Genomic DNA, 16,935 nt, shown 5'->3' on the forward strand with positions numbered 1-16,935 from the left:
GCACAATTTTTCTGCTATTTTGGCAAAATCGCTGCAAAATTGTGCTATTTTACATCAATTTGTGACAAAATTGCGGTGAAAACGAATCATATAACGCCATGTGTGAACTAACTAATGCTATAGAATCTCAGTGTATTCATATGAGATGCAGCTTCAGCCTATCACAAGGAGGCTGAAGCTGCATCTCATATAAATACACTGAGACTCTATAATGTGACACAAGTTCTCGGTTACTGATCCATCACTTACTGCACTTAGGTAGGATCAGAGGCATGATGGGAAATGAAGGCTGCATGAGAGGAACTGTATACTAGGGGGAAGAAGTAAACAAAATTTAGAGCACCAGACCTTCTCAGATTTTACTTACATCGGAAATTTCCAGTAGCGAAGGTTTTGATTGAGGCCGTCGATGGCTTTCATGTCTTCCTGGCTGAGCTGGAAATCGAAAACCTGGTGCAATTGGAAAACAAATAGGGGATACAAACAGGTGTAAAATAATAAAGCTATGGTAATAGTCAACCATCTTGGAACCCTTAAAGCTAGTAATGTATCTGGTATGGAACCCCCCGACCCCCCCCCCCCCCAATGAACCGCATTTCAGTCTTTACCTCGAAGTTCTGCCGTAGACGCTCAGGGTTGAAGCTTTTAACAATGGGCACAATCCCCCGCTGTAGGGTGAACCGGATAGAGACCTGGGCTGGAGTCTTCTGATATTTTTTACCAATAGAAATCAGGACCGGATTTTCCAGAAGTTTTGGAATGCTATTATCCACCCTGCAGTACAAAACAGGGACTGTCTGCTTAAGACTGATAATAGGGGGCAGAGCCTGACCGCAGACAGAGACGGCTGCTTGCTAGCACAGCTCCTCTCGGCAACGGCCCTTTTCCTCTTTCAGAAGCGCACCACCGCACTATAAAAGAAACAGAAAGGGAAGGAGAAGTCCAGAGACTCATCTGCTAAACTTAGAATGCAAAAAGGTGAAGGAGATATGGAGAAATTCTTTGAGAAAAAGGCGCCTCAGAGCCTGGCGCGCGGGTCCAAGATGGCGCCGCCAGAGCAGCGCCTGCAAAGCAAAGGAGACGAATCCGACCCTGAGAGCACCATCAGACGGACCCAGACGAGGCTGATGCCGCGCAGATCACTAGATCTTACCTCAAGAGAACCATGCAACAGGCCCTGCATAAAGCATTATCTCCGGTGCTGAGGGAGCTGGCGTCTCTTAAACAGGAGGTACGTCATGTGGGTGGACGAGTGGAGCACCTGGAGTCGGTGACCTCTGATGCTGTAGGGTTTTCCGATGCGACCTCCTACGCCATACGGCAACGTGAAACCCACTTGAACCAGACATATCTCCTCTTAGAATATCAGGAGAACAGGAGTAGGAGGAAGAACATTCGCTTTAAGGGCATACTAGAGAGCTACGCCACAGAGGCCCTGCCCGCCATTGCTAAACAACTCTTTGCTACCCTGCTGGGCGAGGAGAGAGCTGAGGCAGTAGTTATTGAGCGCATTCACAGGGCGCTGCGACGCAAGCCTAAGCCGAATGAGCCACCGAGAGACATAATATGTGGGCTCCTAAGTTTTGTGGACACTGCAGCTATACTGCAAGCTAATAGGGACCAGCCAGGTCTCCAGTTTGAGAACAATCCTATTCTCCTATTCCAAGATGTGGCGGCCTCCACACTAATGAAAAGACGTATCCTGAAACCGCTGCTTATGCGATGCCCTGGCCCCTAGGGGCCACTCCGCAGTACAGATGGTGCTAACAGGCAGGAACCGGGGCAGCTGTAGGATAATGTGGTCACGGTGTAGGCACGAGGGTGATACAGCTGGAAACCGGGCTCCTGACCATGCGGGAATACTGGGCATGCGATTCTTCGTTGTCCTTAGTCAGGGCATCAATTATCACACCAATGCCAAGGTTCAGAAACAACGGTAGCTGTATATTTATTGTATCGGTGGTAACTAGTAGTAACAGTCTCTCCGGATGCAACCGGGTATAAGGCAGACTTGGATAAGACAGAGTAATGGGTGATGCTGCAATAGGCTGTGAGAGTAGTGTGCTGAATGATGGGAGTAGTAGTGATACTGAAGTTGAGATGCTGGGTGGATTGAGACTTGAATGAAATACTTGCTGTTGATGCTAAGAGAAGATGATGAGAGGAATGACTGAAGAATCGACACCCAGATGAGAATCTTGAGACTTGAGACAGGAACAGAGCCAGTGGACTGGAGCAGCAGAGCACACGCAGGCCTCTCTCTTAGCAGGGAGAGAGGACGGACAGAACTTACCATGGAAGCAGGGCACAGTCATGTGACATCCAGCCATTGCATCACCACACCATTAGGCATATACAGAGAAATATACATGAGAAGTACCATACTTGAACACTGGGAGGCGACATAATACCATTAGGCACTGATACCTGAATATACATGCAATAAATGAATGAAATAGCAGACCTGAATACTGCAGGGGTGACACAATACACGCAGTTTGCAGTGGACCATAGCTTTCCAGAACAGAACTGGTTATAATAAAAGTATGAGCATAAGAAGGGCTGTTCTGGGACACTGCACTTATGCGCCTGAGGGAAGCGAAAATACAATACAACTGGCTGTATCCCTTTGGCCTCACTATCCTAAAAGAAGGCAAACGCATTGTGATCCACACGCCAGAAGACCTGCAGAATGCCTGGGAACCCTTAGAGATGGACCCCATAGATATCCTTTCGTGGATACCGGTCCAAACGGGACCCAGTCTACCGGAGCTCCCGCAAGCACCCCCGTGGACCAAAGTGACGAAGCAGAAATCACCGAGGTCCAGGAAGCATCAGCCGCGCTCCCTAGTTGAGCCATTTATAGCAGTGGATGCTGAGATGTCGGCCTAGGTTTCTTCATTGAACTGTTTTTTTTTTCTCCTTTTCCTCCTTTTTTACACCTGTGGTCTTCCTCATAGGTTCTTGTGAGGATTTGAAAAGTTCTCCCAGTGTATTTGCTTCTCTGGACACCCTTCTCCTATTCCCATCAACATGTCTCCCTCCCCCGCATCCCCCCCCCCTCTCTCCCCTGACTACCCCCCTTCACCCCCCCCCCCTCCCTCACCTCCCTCATCCCCCCCCCTCTTCCCTGATCACCCCCCCCCCCTCTTTTAAACCCCGTCTATCCTAGTTATTCTATTGTGGTGCCTCACCTTTTGTTACAGGTTTCTTAATGCCGAGTGGGCATGATGGGAAAGGGCCGTGGCATCGGATCAGGATGTTCACTTCTACTCCGGCCCCTCTGCAAGTAACTGTTCACACATCATATACCATGGATAACTCGCACATGTTTATGGTTATGTTTTTGTATATAGTTCGCAACCCCTGGGTTGCCCTCCCACTACCCTTTCCCTACCCCGCCCCCTCCTGGTGCACACCTAACCCGCATATTGGCATATGGCCACCCCTGAATCGCACAGATGGAGTCCCTTAAAGTGGTATCATATAATGTAAAAGGGTTCAACTCTCCTCAAAAAAGGAGCCATGTAATCTCTCTATTGAAAAAGGAATTGGCTTCGGTCATATTCTTACAAGAAACCCACTTTAAAGTGGGACGCATCCCTACCTTACCAACTAACTATTTTTCTCTTTGGTTCCATAGCCCCGGCGACAGCTCAGCCTCGAGAGGAGTCTCCATAGCCATCCGGAAAAACTTTCCCTTCCTCCCCATCTCGCATCATAGCTCTGGCGATGACAGATCTTTATTTGTTAAAGGTAAAATAGGACAGCTCACATACACATTAGCCAATCTGTACGCTCCTAACAAGAACCAGGCTGCTTGGATTGGGCGCACGCTGGATGAGTTAAGAGCCTACGCTGAAGGCCCTGTTATCCTTGGTGGGGATTTGAACCTTACCTTGGAGCCGGTCATGGACTCCTCTACCCAGCGTTTGGCCATTCCCAAGGCTGCCTTAAGCAACATCAAAAGACGTTTCAGGGAAATGGGCTTAGTAGACACGTAGTAGGCTCATGAATCCCTCCTCTGCGAATTTTACTTTCTTCTCTGCCCCTCACAGATCCCATCAGAGATTGGATTATATTCTCTTACATGAGAGCCTAGTCCCCTCCTCTCCTCTGACATCTTGCCGCGTACACTATCAGACGACTCACCTGTCCTGACTGCCATCTCACTTTCACAGATACCGCCTAGAGATTGGACATGGCGTTTAAATGACACCCTCTTGGGTAACACTTCCCATATTGAGTACCTTACCTCTCACCTTACATCTTACTTTCAGATAAATGCCTGCCCCGAAGTATCTATGCCTATCACATGGGAGGCCCACAAAGCCTATATTCGGGGTCTCTTCATCTCTCTGGGAGCGAAAGTAAAGAGGGAACTGAACAGGGAAATTGACTCTCTGCTGTCCCAGATAGCTTCATTGGAAGCTCGCCACAAGAGCTCTAATTGCCAGACGACATTAGAGGAGCTCAAGGGCCTACGGGAGAGATTGAGAGACATTCTGAATGTGAAATTGGCTAAAAACCTCCTTTACTTTCAACAAAAAATATATGCACTCGGGGACAAGGGAGGTAAACTAATGTCTGCCCTCATAAAGAGGCGAAAGGAGAGGTCCCACATTCATGCCATTAAATCGCAGGATCAAGGTCACATCGAAAGACATCGCAAATGCCGTCGGTGAATTCTATACTTCCTTATATTGCCTGCCCCCGCCTCCCTCTTCCTCCTCCACCCCTAGAGATCACAAGATTTCAATGTTCCTACAATCCTTGAACCTCTCTTGTCTCACGGGAAGAAGCAGAAGACTTACTAAAACCCTGCTCCCCCAGTGAGATTAGGGAGATTCTGATGTCATTCCCAAAGGGAAAGAGCCCAGGGCCTGATGGTCTTTCAATAGCGTACTATAAAAAGTTCCATAAAATCCTGGTCCCCCACCTCACTGACCTATGTAACTCACTATTAGGTGGGAAATCACTCCCTCCGCAAACACTAGAAGCCCACATAGTCGTGCTTCACAAGGAAAACAAAGATCCCCTGTTATGCTCCAACTATAGGCCCATATCGTTGCTTAACCAGGACCTAAAAATTTGGGCGAAACGTATCAGTATACTTCTCCCCCGCATTATACACAGGGATCAGACCGGCTTTGTAAAAGGGAGGGAGGGAAGACACAACGCCCACAGAGTCTTACAAGCAGTGTCCTATGCCCATAAACACTGCATCCCGCTTGTCCTTCTCGGCACTGACACCGAGAAGGCATTCGATAGAGTCGCGTGGGACTATATGACTGCCACCCTTCAGAGATTCGGCTTCCCCTCTAAATTTATTAATGCAATTTTAACTCTACACTAACCCTACCGCCAAAGTGAAATCCAATGGCATTCTGTCTTCCCCATTCCCAATAAAAAACGGAACTCGACAAGGGTGCCCCCTCTCCCCGACCCTGTATATTTTGGTAATGGAGATGCTTCTTCAAAACAGGACACTGTCATACAGGGCCTGACTGTGGGCTCTTGCACCCATTTGGCGGCTGCCTTTGCCGACGACCTTCTCCTCCTAATCAATCTGATATGTAATAGCAAGATTACCCTGACCCCGGCTCTTGTGTTGTTGGCTGCACCGTCAGCCTCGTGTCGCCCGTCCAAATATTCCCTGGCCACGCATATGATCGCAGCTGCTAAGCTTCTGATCCCCCTGCTTTGGCTGAGTGTAACCCCGCCGACCATCCATCAATGGCACGAAAAGCTGAATCACATCTGTAGACTAGAAGAACTCACTAGCTGGTCAGAGTATAAACACGACGGTTTTATCAAGACTTGGGGCCTATGGTTGCTCTTCAAAACTAATAACATGGCCGCTGCTCCACCTCAACCCTCATAAGAGCCTGCAGATCGCCCCCCCTGTTTTCCCCTACTCCCTCCGCCTGGCTTTGGACCTCTGGAGACATATAGGGTAATAGGAACCATCGCATCGCCCCTTCAGGTACCCATGGTCTGGTACGGGACTATAATTGGACTGTCCATGGACTGGACTTCTCAGTACACACTGAAGGGACTGGTGTTGCACCCCCCCCCCATCCTGGTTTTGTTTGTTGCTTATCCAATGATTATGTTGTTCCACTATACTTGGACGCAGCTGCGGCTTATGTAACCATGTCATTGGCGTCCTTGTACTGTCCTCATTATCCTTGAAAAACATGCATAAATAAAGATTTGTTAAAAAAAAAAAGAGTGATAATAGATCCCATGTTATACCAGCTAAGGGAACTCCGGAGGGAAGAAAAAATCAGATCAACTGGTGTCAGAAAGTTATACAGATTTGCAAAACTAGTTCTGTTTAAAAATCTCCAGTCTTCCAGTACTTATCAGCTGCTGTATGTCCTGCAGGAAGTGGTGTATTCTCTCCAGTGTGACACATTGCTCTCTGCTGCCACCTCTGTCAATGTCAGGAACTGCCAGAGCAGGAGAGGTTTTCTGTGGGGATTTGCTGTTGCTCTGGACAGTTCCTGACATGGACAGAGGTGGCAGCAGAGAGCACTGTGTCAGACTGGAGAGAATACACCACTTCCTGCAGGACATACAGCAGCTGATAAGTACTGTAAAAATGGAGATTTTTTTTTTTAAATAGAAGTAAATTACAAATCTGTATTACTTACATTGATTAAAGAAAAAATACCCCCACGAAAAGATTCCCACATGATGCAGCTACAAGGAATTGTATTGGAGCACAAGTGATGTGACTCACCAGCTCCCAGCTTCTGAGGATCCCAGCACCCCGTAAGCAGTAAGAACAATGTCCTTAGATTTACAGAACTCCAGTAGTACACTCTGGTTCAGGTACGGGTGACATTCTACCTGTAAGGTACAAAAATGAAATGCATAAAAAAAAATTCTAAACACCCAACTTTTCCCAATTTTTTCAATTTATAATGAATGTAACAATTAAAGGAAATTCCGGCCAAAATGTATTTTTTTTTAAAAATAAGTTCTATTTCCCTCAATTTAGTAGATCAGACAGGCTTCAATTTCTCTAAAAATAAATGTGACATCACGACCCGGTCTATACCTGAAGGGTCCAGCAGGGGGCGCAGTATATGTAGAAATTACATGTAAAAAATTATAAATTATCATATGTAATTTCTACATATACTTGCCGGAGTTGTCCTTTAAAATAAACACAACTGGTATTGGTGCATGTGGACATGTGTGAACTATTAAACGGATGCTGTAGTGACAAACCGTATGGTCGCACTGAGTCTTCCAGGAGAAGCGATTGAAGATCTATAGGTCTATGGTGTGAGGAAAATGAGCAGGGGCGTGGTCATCACAAAGAACGGATTTGATTGGCTAAAAGATGTTCTTACTCCTCCCACTAGGAGCCGCTCTAATATGATACAAAGTATGAATGTGCTTTAATTCCAGTCTCATTACAACCTGATTGCAGACGGGTTTGTACTTCAGTCCCGGCTTGTTCAGGATCATGTCCAGCTGCTTGCAGGAAAAGTTGGACACTCCGATAGACTTCACCAGCCCGTCATCTTTACACTTCTCCAGAGCCTGAAAGAAGGAGAACATTAGCGCCCCCAGGAGTAATTAGGCCGCTACATTTGGATCTGACATGTGCCAAGAAAATCCAATGTTGTAATGGAAGCCAGGCCCCCGGCTCTCGGAGCGCACCGCTGGGAGCTGAGTCCTATTTTCAGTACATTATAAAGGTATAAATAAAGAGGCCCCGGGCCAGGAGGGAGCCGAGCGTGTAACATTGTGTAACAGGCAATGGACCCCGTCCAAGAAAGCCATCATCCTATTCCAACCCTGTGAGAATACTGTGAACTATTTACTACTCTGGAGAAGTGTACGATCTGTGCTCACACTAAGATGTTATTACAGATGGTGGAAGGGTCACTACACTACATATACCGTTAATATACCGCCATACCAATGTCTATATAATATGGTCCACTACAGTGTGCTCATGGTAGTGCCTGCTATAATCATCCTATACTAGGGGTAGTGCCTCTTGGTATGGTGTCAGCCATAGACATATTAATAATTACCACAGTGATTGCCAAAGTGCCTGTCCAAGTACATAAGACCGGCCATGTAATGCCACACAATTGTTAGAAGAGCAGCTAAACCACCTGCCCCAGCTAAAATCGGGGGGGGGGGGGGGGGCGAGAACCTGTTGTAACCCTCTAAAAAATTGTGGGCGAGGGGGGTGGGTGCAAGGCAAGGCCCACCGTCTCCACCCACACTACCCTGAGACATGGGAAGCTCAAAGCTTTGGGGATGGGTGGACATCATCTCCCCCTGAGCCTCCTGAACCGTTAATTCAGAGTTTGTGGTGGCAAACTGACTGGCTGCGTTATCCGCCATCCACGTTAACGCCTGCTCGCCCTACTCTGCATTCAGTAGTGGCGTACTGCGTGTCCATGCTAACCAGAAGCGGTGGCCAGGGATCCTGCATAAGCCCTGATGTTGTGCCATAGCTCAGTCCCATGACTTGTGCCCGCACTCTCATCGGTACGCCCACGTCCTTATCCACGTATATACACCCAGGTCACCTAATACAGCTGTCCAATCACTGCTATGACAGCGGCCAATATAGCTGTTATATAGCCGGACTGGAGCGTGTTTAATAGCTAATAGTGGAGTGTGGAGAATAAAGCAATAAAAGTTGCGTAAGAGGCGATGCCCCCAGCCATTATGGGTTTGTACACCATACATGTAGAGGCCTGTTAGGAAAAACATACTGATAATACCAACAGGGCAGCCGGTAATAACCAGACAACACTCACCTCCCAGGTCTGGCAGAGATCAACACAATCAAATATAGGCGCTCCCTTCTCATCAACAGGTAAGATCTCGTCTCCTGCCTGCAAAGACAACACAGAACCAAACAGACTAGTGTAAGCTCCTCCCCCTCTAATTGTCTCCACCCACAAGACACTTCTCTGGTGACCCAACCCTAAAACAATTATATATATATTTAAATATGTACCCCCCAACATCCAAAAGTAAAACACCCCTTTAAGTGAAGGAGGTTCCCATACCTCAGATAACTCTAAGGCCTCTCCACCCCCTATAGCTATGGCAGAGGATGATGATGGCATGTGGTAGCCTTCACACAATCTGCAATGTACCTTTAAAGATATAGGGAGATGGATGATGTACAGGTCAACGTAGTCCAGCTGAAGAGAATGAAGAGATCTTTCCAGAGCTGGGCGGACAAGATGAGGCTGATGGAAAGAGCTCCAAAGCTGAAAATATACAGGAGAGGGTCTTAAACAGTTGACACATGACCAATAGGGCACCCAATCTCTCACTGGCGTGGTAGTATTTTAAGTCATGATATGACCACGTGTACCCACATGGACAATAGTGGTCAAAGAAAATGCTGCCATAGAAGAGACTGCACTTTTGTAATAAGCCCCTCCCATGAGGAGCGCGGAGCACAAATGATGATACTTCAGGGTAGAAATAAAAAAAAAAATAGAGGCTAAAAAGGAAGGATAAAAAGCAAGTATAGGTTAGATGCTATTTATGTACCGAGACAGAGGCTTATGGGAAATAGTCTATGGGAAGCTACTTAGTCACTTACCTTCGTTGTATAGAAAAGATCTTCTCTTTTTAAAGTTCCATCGGAGAACTTTTCCTGAAAGACCTTCCCAATGATGTGTTCTGTCCTATAAAGATCGGCACAGTCCACGTGGCGGTAACCAATATCCAGCGCAATCTTGGTAGCCTGCTCCACGTGACCTGTCATGGTCTATAAAAGGCCAATGTGTGATTCTGCTGTCGGATGCAAAATTTCAGAGCAGCTAGACATAACTACTTATTGATGACCGTGGATAAAACTTTGGGTGCTGATAGCTACAATGCAGTCATGTGATTATATGCAGCTCCCATAGCATTCAATAATATGTCTGTCTTTAGGAAGCTTCTAAGCTCCATCTAGTGGTGGCTTCAGTTATCCAGACTTTTATCCCTGTCCTCACATTTGATGTACATTCTACATATATGTTCACTCATCTCTGCATAGAACCCTTCACTAAGAATGCATCACATTCCTGGGGGTCACTGGAGGCCAAAGGAGACCACAACCTAAATTTTGAGTGCTTAGATGCCACAGTCACTATTGACTGTGGCACCTAGGAAGTTAAACTGCTGGGACCAGAGTCATCTCTGATCCAGGCTGAGTATGGTGAGCGTTAGGTTCTGTTAAAAGATTTTGAGGGATGAGAAAAGTTATTACCTTTCCTCACTCCCACTTCTACCATGTTCCTGTCTCTGATGTATAACTTCTAAAGGGGGGGGGGATTTTTTGGGATCATCACATGAGATTGAAGTCATACCCTCATGGGGTGGCCAATAGCTGCACAATATTGCCATAAAAGTAAAAACATTTCTGGTCCCTAAATACCCTATTTATATATAGCTGACTCCCATCATTAACAACCAGGATTGGAGATAACTCTGAACTATTTAGCTCCCTAGATGCCATGGTCAAAAGTCACTGTGGCATCTAAGCAGGTAGAATCTAGGCTGTGATCTCCCTTGACTCCAAGTTATTTCCCCCCCCCCTTGTGATCCTAGTGAAGGTCCCTAAGACTTTTGATTGTACTAACAGAGCAGCCGAATCACAACACGCCACATTAGTAATGTTGTGTATAGCATCTAGGGAGGTATAAAGTATAAACTTAAATTAAAAATTAAAATATTTAAATCTAACATCCCCATATCCCATATAATGGGATAAAATACGTTATAATGGATGTTAAGAAGGAATATTCAGTGCCAGATTTGCTGTTTTTTTGGTCACTTTGGGGAGGATTTGCTGTATATGTACGTCACCCATGTCTCTTGCTGATGTACTTAATTGTAACCCCCTGCTGCTGTACCTGCTTGTCACCCCTGTCACCTATTGGTGTACCTGATCACCTCCGGTTGCTGTACCTGATCGCCTGTCCTGTTACTATTCCTGTACGTGATTGTCGGTCCTGTTACTGTACCTCATCACGATCCTGTTACTGTACCTGATTGTCGCCCCTTTTACTGTCCCTGATCTTTGCTCCAGTTACTGTACCTGTTCGTTGTCCCTGATACTGTACCTGATCATTGCTCTTGTTACTGTACCTGTTTGCTGGTCCTGTGGTCCTGTTACCATACGTCACCCATGTCTCTTGTTACTGTACTTGATTGTAACCCCCTGCTGCTGTACCTGCTTGTCACCTATTTGTGTACCTTATCACCTCCCGTTGCTGTACCTGATCGCCCGTCCTATTACTGTACCTGATCATCGCCCCTGTTACTGTACCTGATCGTCACCTGTGTTAATGTCTGTGAAATTTAAAAAAATTGCTACTAAACTTCTAAGCCCTATAACTTCCTAAAAAGTAAAAAGACCTTTACCAAATGTCCCCGTAAGGTAAATGGGAACTATTATCTCATTTGTGATTATCTTTGTTACAAGCTGAGAATTTTAAACTTAGAAAAATGCAAACGTTTTCGTTTTTTTAATTCAAATTTTTCAAAACAATTAAGTACATTTTGTCATGGAAGTTAAAGGAGTATACAAATCACCTAGATTTTTGTTGGGGGATGAGAAATTAGCATTAGCAAAATTGCTTTCTTTTGAAGTTTGGCCCCTTTCTCTAGGTGTCGATGTGACAGCGGTGTCCTTGGAACCCAACCACCAATTTCAGCTATAAGAGCGGAGGTCGGGCAGTGATGGCACTCAGGTGGTTAGTTGCCGGTAAGTATGTTTTTACTTTTTCTACGTCTACCTCTGACATCCCACATGTCTCCAGGCAGGGGTGCATTATAATGTGAATGGTTTGGGTGGCCACCAGGGGCCCAGGACTCCTGGGGGCCCATGGCGATCCAGACCAACCACATCATCGTAAATCCTCTGGTGGGCCCCTAAGTAATGTGCTGCACTGCATCCTGGGACATGTGTGTGCCGGGATGTCTGGCGTCTGGTGTCTGTAATGCTGCCTGTGCCAGAAGACAGAAGAGGAGAGCTGTGCTGGGAGAGGAGCTACAGTAACGGGGCAGCATGTTTAAGTTGAGTTTGTTTTTTTATTTTATTTTTATCTAGTCATCAATACGGCAATCTATTATAGAGGGGGACTACTCTATAGGCAGCAGCACAGGGGGACATCTACTATAGGGGGCAGCAGTACAGGCTGTCCATCTATTATAGAGGCAGCAGCACAGGGGCATCTACTATAGGGGGACAGAAGCACAGGGGGCCATCTACTAAATGGGGCAGCAGCAAAAAGGGGAAATATACTTTAGGGGGAACCAGCACAGCAGGTAATCTACTATAGGGGATAGCAGCACACCGGTCCATCTACTACAGGAGCAGCAACACAGAGGGCCACCTACTATGGGGGCAGAAGCACAGCAGACCATCTACTATAGGGGATAGAAGTATAAGGGGCCATCTATTTTAGGTGCACCAGCACAGAGACCATCTGCTATAGGGAGCAGAAGCACAAGGGAGTATAAGCTAAAGGTGGCAGAAGCCCATGGGGCCATCTACTATAGGGACAGCAGCAGATGGGCCGTCTACTATAGGGGGCAGAAGCACAGGGGGCCATCTACTGTAAGGGGAAGCAGCACAGGGGGTATCTACTATAGGCAGAAGCAGCACAGAGGGCAATCTACTATAGGAGAAACAGCACACAGGGGTATCTACTATAGGGAGAAGCAGCACGGGGGGCATCTACTATAGGGGGGAGCAGCAAAGGGGGACATCTACTAAAGGTGGAAGCAGTACAGGGGGCCATCTACTATAGGGGAAGCAGTACAGGGGGCCATCTATTATTAAAGAAGCAGCACAGGGTCCATCTACTATAGGGGCAGCAGTACAGGGGGCCATCTGCTATAGACGCAGAAGCACAGGGGAATATCTACTAAAGGGGGCAGCAGCAGATGGGCCATCTACTATAGGGGGCAGAAGCACAGGAGGCCATCTACTATAAGCGGAAGCAGCACAGGGCGCATCTACTATAGGGGGGAAGCAGCACAGGGGGGCATCTACTATAAGAGGAAGCAGAACAGGGGGGTGTCTACTATAGGCAGAAACAGCACAGGGGGTAATCTACTATAGGGGAAGCAGCATTGGGTGGACACAGCCCGGGGTCCAAGGTAAATTTAATCATGAGAGGCATGCATAATGCCAAATGGAGACAAAGCAATGCCAAGCCTAGTCAACCCAGCACCGCTGTGTCCCATGCTGGCACCCCACGTGGCCGAACTGAAAAGGGGAGCTGAAAACCCCCTTAAAGAAGAAGCGGTAAAAGGGAAGTAGTGGAGCCGGTCTGTGCCGCTCTTTATGTGCAGTGAATCACTTACCGGGTCCAGCGTGGCTGTAGAAGTGACCTTCGGGGAATCGTGTTTAGTTAATTCAGCCGACACCTACAGATGAGATTAACCAGTCCAGTGATACACGCAGAGGGTTATATACGGGTCACCATGAGTCAATATCAGTGACTAATAATCGGCCTTTTGCTAATTTTAGAAAGCTTTCAAAAATAACTATATGTACAGATAGAAGAAAAGTTACATAAGGAAGATCATACGTACGATTTCGGGGCTGAAGGTGCCCAGTGCTATCACCGGCATCTCGTGTCCATCGCTGAGGAGAACACGGCTGTTTTGGTGAAGTTTCCCGGCATGGTTGTTGAGCTTTGAGGCTGCTGACATGTTGTGGGATTCTGATCCTCTGAGGATTAATCCTGGGTGTAAAAGTTGCAGGAAGGTGGCAGGTGCTTCCTAGAAGAATTAAGTAAAATTGACGTTTGAACTTTTTGGAAACAAATTGTGAATGACGCCTTGTGCGGGTTTGTAATCCTATATATTCTCTGGGTAGAAACCAATTAATACAAATTATGTTTTTTTATGGTTTCTTACATGTTACACCTTACCCTGAGGCCACATGACTAGAAAAAAATTATTTGAGTAGAAATCAAAGCAGACTGGATTTCTCTTAAAGGGAAACTTACCCTGTATAAGTTCTGTAAGATTATGACATAGATAGGTTGCCCTATTAAAGTTGATATCAGGAGCTGAACTCGCTTCACAGTGGACCGAGCCCTCACCATCAATAGCGGGCTGCTGCGATCACGTGGCCGACCACCATTAACCTCTTAAACGCCGCAACTGCGACATGACTGCAGCATTTAAGTTTAAGTGACAGGAGAAGCTCCTGTCACTTACCGATTAGGACCCATCGCATTGCCTGACTGCCAGAGGTCTCTTATCTTCCTCCATGTAGTCAGCTCTTCGGTCTTCAGATAACACTGATCCCTGCTATCCTATGGCATAGCAGTGATCACTGTTTGCAATCTAATATATGTATGTAATAGTACCCTGGACTATTAAAGAAAAAAAAAAAAAAGTTACACAAATGTTTTTAAAAACGTGCCAAAGCCCCTACCCCAATAAAAGTCTAAATCAGCCCCCCCCCCTTATAAATAAAATGCATAAAAATAATGAAAAAAATAAACATGTTATATATATGTCAGGACGGTGAGGCAGAGACAAGACACGACAGTGAGCCCTAATACTGAGCCCACCCCCTGGCCCTACCTACTTGCCTCAAATGGCCCTAGGCAGCAGCGGACAACCACGAAGACGTTCCCTGTACTGGATATGTGCACACAGATTAAGACAGACAAACAAACACAATAGCGAATAGTCAAACAAGCAAGGTCAGAACCAAACGGGCAGCGCAGTACAAAATCAGGTAACAATTGGATAGTCAAAAAGTCAAGCAAGAGGTCAGGTAACAAAGTCGAGCAAGCAGACGAATTAGGTACGGGGAGCGCAGGAATAGACGGGGGGAGCTGGGATAAGGGTATGAACCTAAATAGCCATTGCTGGGAGACTGCCTTAGCCTTCTTTTACGCTGAACAAGAGCCCGGTCCAGATCCCCATTGGACCGGCGCTCAGATCTTTCAGGTTCTAGATAGGCAGAGAAACCAGTCAGTCTAAAGACCTACTCAGCTGCATTAATAAAGTCTTCCAGTGTAACTTCCTGGATAAGATGGTGATGTCACTTCATGGATAAGATGGTGATGTCACTTCCTGGATAAGATGGTGATGTCACTTCCTGGATAACATGGTGATGTCACTTCCTGAGTGACATGGTGATGTCACTTCCTGGATAACATGGTGATGTCACTTCCTGGATAACATGGTGATGTCACGACCTGACTCCCAGAGCTGTGCAGGCTGTGGCTGCTGGAGAGGATGATGGCAGGGGGACACTGAGGGACACAGGACACTGAGCATCCCTCTGCCATCACCTCTCCAGCAGCCACAGCCTGCTCAGCATCTCTCCTGCTGGGAGTCTGGAGGTATCAGAAGCTCAAACACACACAGACACACGTGGGGACCACATGCTCCAATCCACCAGTCACTTCAAGAGCTGCACTCACTATTCTGCTGGTAGGGTCACTGTGTACATACATTACATTACTGATCCTGAGTTACATCCTGTATTATACCCCAGAGCTGCACTCACTATTCTGCTGGTGGGGTCACTGTGTACATACATTACATTACTGATCCTGTATTATACTCCAGAGCTGCACTCACTATTCTGCTGGTGAGGTCACTGTGTAGATACATCACATTACTGATCCATGCCATGTATGAATATAAATCAGACTAGGGGGGTTTTGTGGTCTCTTATTGGTAGGTATACCAGTCATCCATTTTGGGATCTCCCCTGGATGAAGAGGAACGTGAACGCCCCCAGGAGTTATTAGGCCGACACATTTGGATTGCGTCTATGTCCAGAATATCCTATTTACTAATGGAAAACACTAGTTGTGCTGCCGGTGCACACTGCTGGGATTAGGCACATTATAAGATATAAATAATGAGGCCCGGGGCCAGGGGGGAGCCAGGCGTGTAACATTGTGCAATATGGACGGGGTCCAAGATAGTTATTAGCCTTGTACATACCCTGTGACATGGATAAATCTTCCAGAAACAAGAATACATTAACTGCTGTTAACTATGGCATTTAAGGACATGCTGGGGGGAAGGGGTTAACTACAGCACTAGGGACATTGTGGGCGGAGGGGGTTAACTACAGCACTAGGGACATCCTGAGGGGAGGGGGTTAAATATAGCACTAGGGACATCCTGGAGGGAAGGGATTAACTGTAGCACTAAGGGCATCCTAGAAGAGGAAAGGGGTTAACTAGAGTATTAGGGACATTCTGAGAGGAAGGGTTAACTACAGCACTAGGGGCATCCTGGTTAGGGGGTAAACTACAGTTTTATGAGCATTCTGGGGAGGGGGCTTAACTGCAGTGCGATGACCCACCTCGGGTGTTGCTATTGGTTACACCCTTCGTAAAAGCCTTACTTATTGTAAGTCAGTGGTGATGAAGTAGTGATAATGTTTCGCCACTAGATGTCGGTATTGTAGATATGTGTACTTAAATGCTGCACGGCTGAAGCATGGAAAGGGTTATTGTTTATTTATGTGTCACATGGATCTGTGAACCTATGGGAGTATCTACTTCTTCTGTCCTATCATCTCTCACTTTACTTATTCTTTATGCACTCTTCACCCACTCACAGCGCCCTTTAGGTACACTGGATATAGGAAGTCACAAGGGTATTGGAAGTTTAAGGAGTCTTTTGTGTTGGACGTTGAAGGACCCAAGCTACACAGCTCCCTACAGTAGTCCCTTTGGGCCCTGGCCCTCTCCCAGGACCCCACCTTCAGAGTCAGACTTAGTCAGGTTGCTGTATGGGTAATTCTACACAACAGTAATTCTACACAACACTATGCAGTGTTAAGCCCTGACACGTCAGGGATCCCTGACACGTCAGGGATCATCTCAACCCACGCTGTGGACTAGGAGAGTCACAGTGCAGGACAGTATCCACAACAAAGCCAAA

At 46.6% G+C, this 16,935-nt stretch overlaps 1 protein-coding gene across 1 annotated transcript; it reads right to left on the bottom strand.

Annotated features, from left to right (window-relative positions):
- Positions 1 to 299: 299 nt before the first annotated feature.
- Positions 300 to 13,800, bottom strand: LOC138788381 (prostaglandin F synthase 1-like). The gene is made up of 9 exons (XM_069966190.1): positions 13,597 to 13,800; positions 13,366 to 13,428; positions 9,605 to 9,772; positions 9,147 to 9,263; positions 8,802 to 8,879; positions 7,438 to 7,560; positions 6,749 to 6,858; positions 609 to 774; positions 300 to 450 (listed from the first exon to the last, which is right to left on the bottom strand). The coding sequence occupies exons 1-9, from the start codon at positions 13,714 to 13,716 to the stop codon at positions 364 to 366; spliced, it is 1,032 nt and encodes a 343-aa protein (XP_069822291.1). The 5' UTR covers positions 13,717 to 13,800; the 3' UTR covers positions 300 to 363.
- Between the last annotated feature and the right edge of the window lie 3,135 nt (positions 13,801 to 16,935).

This window comes from Dendropsophus ebraccatus, chromosome 1 (genome assembly GCF_027789765.1).
Source record: "Dendropsophus ebraccatus isolate aDenEbr1 chromosome 1, aDenEbr1.pat, whole genome shotgun sequence".
NCBI classification, from domain to species: domain Eukaryota; kingdom Metazoa; phylum Chordata; class Amphibia; order Anura; family Hylidae; genus Dendropsophus; species Dendropsophus ebraccatus.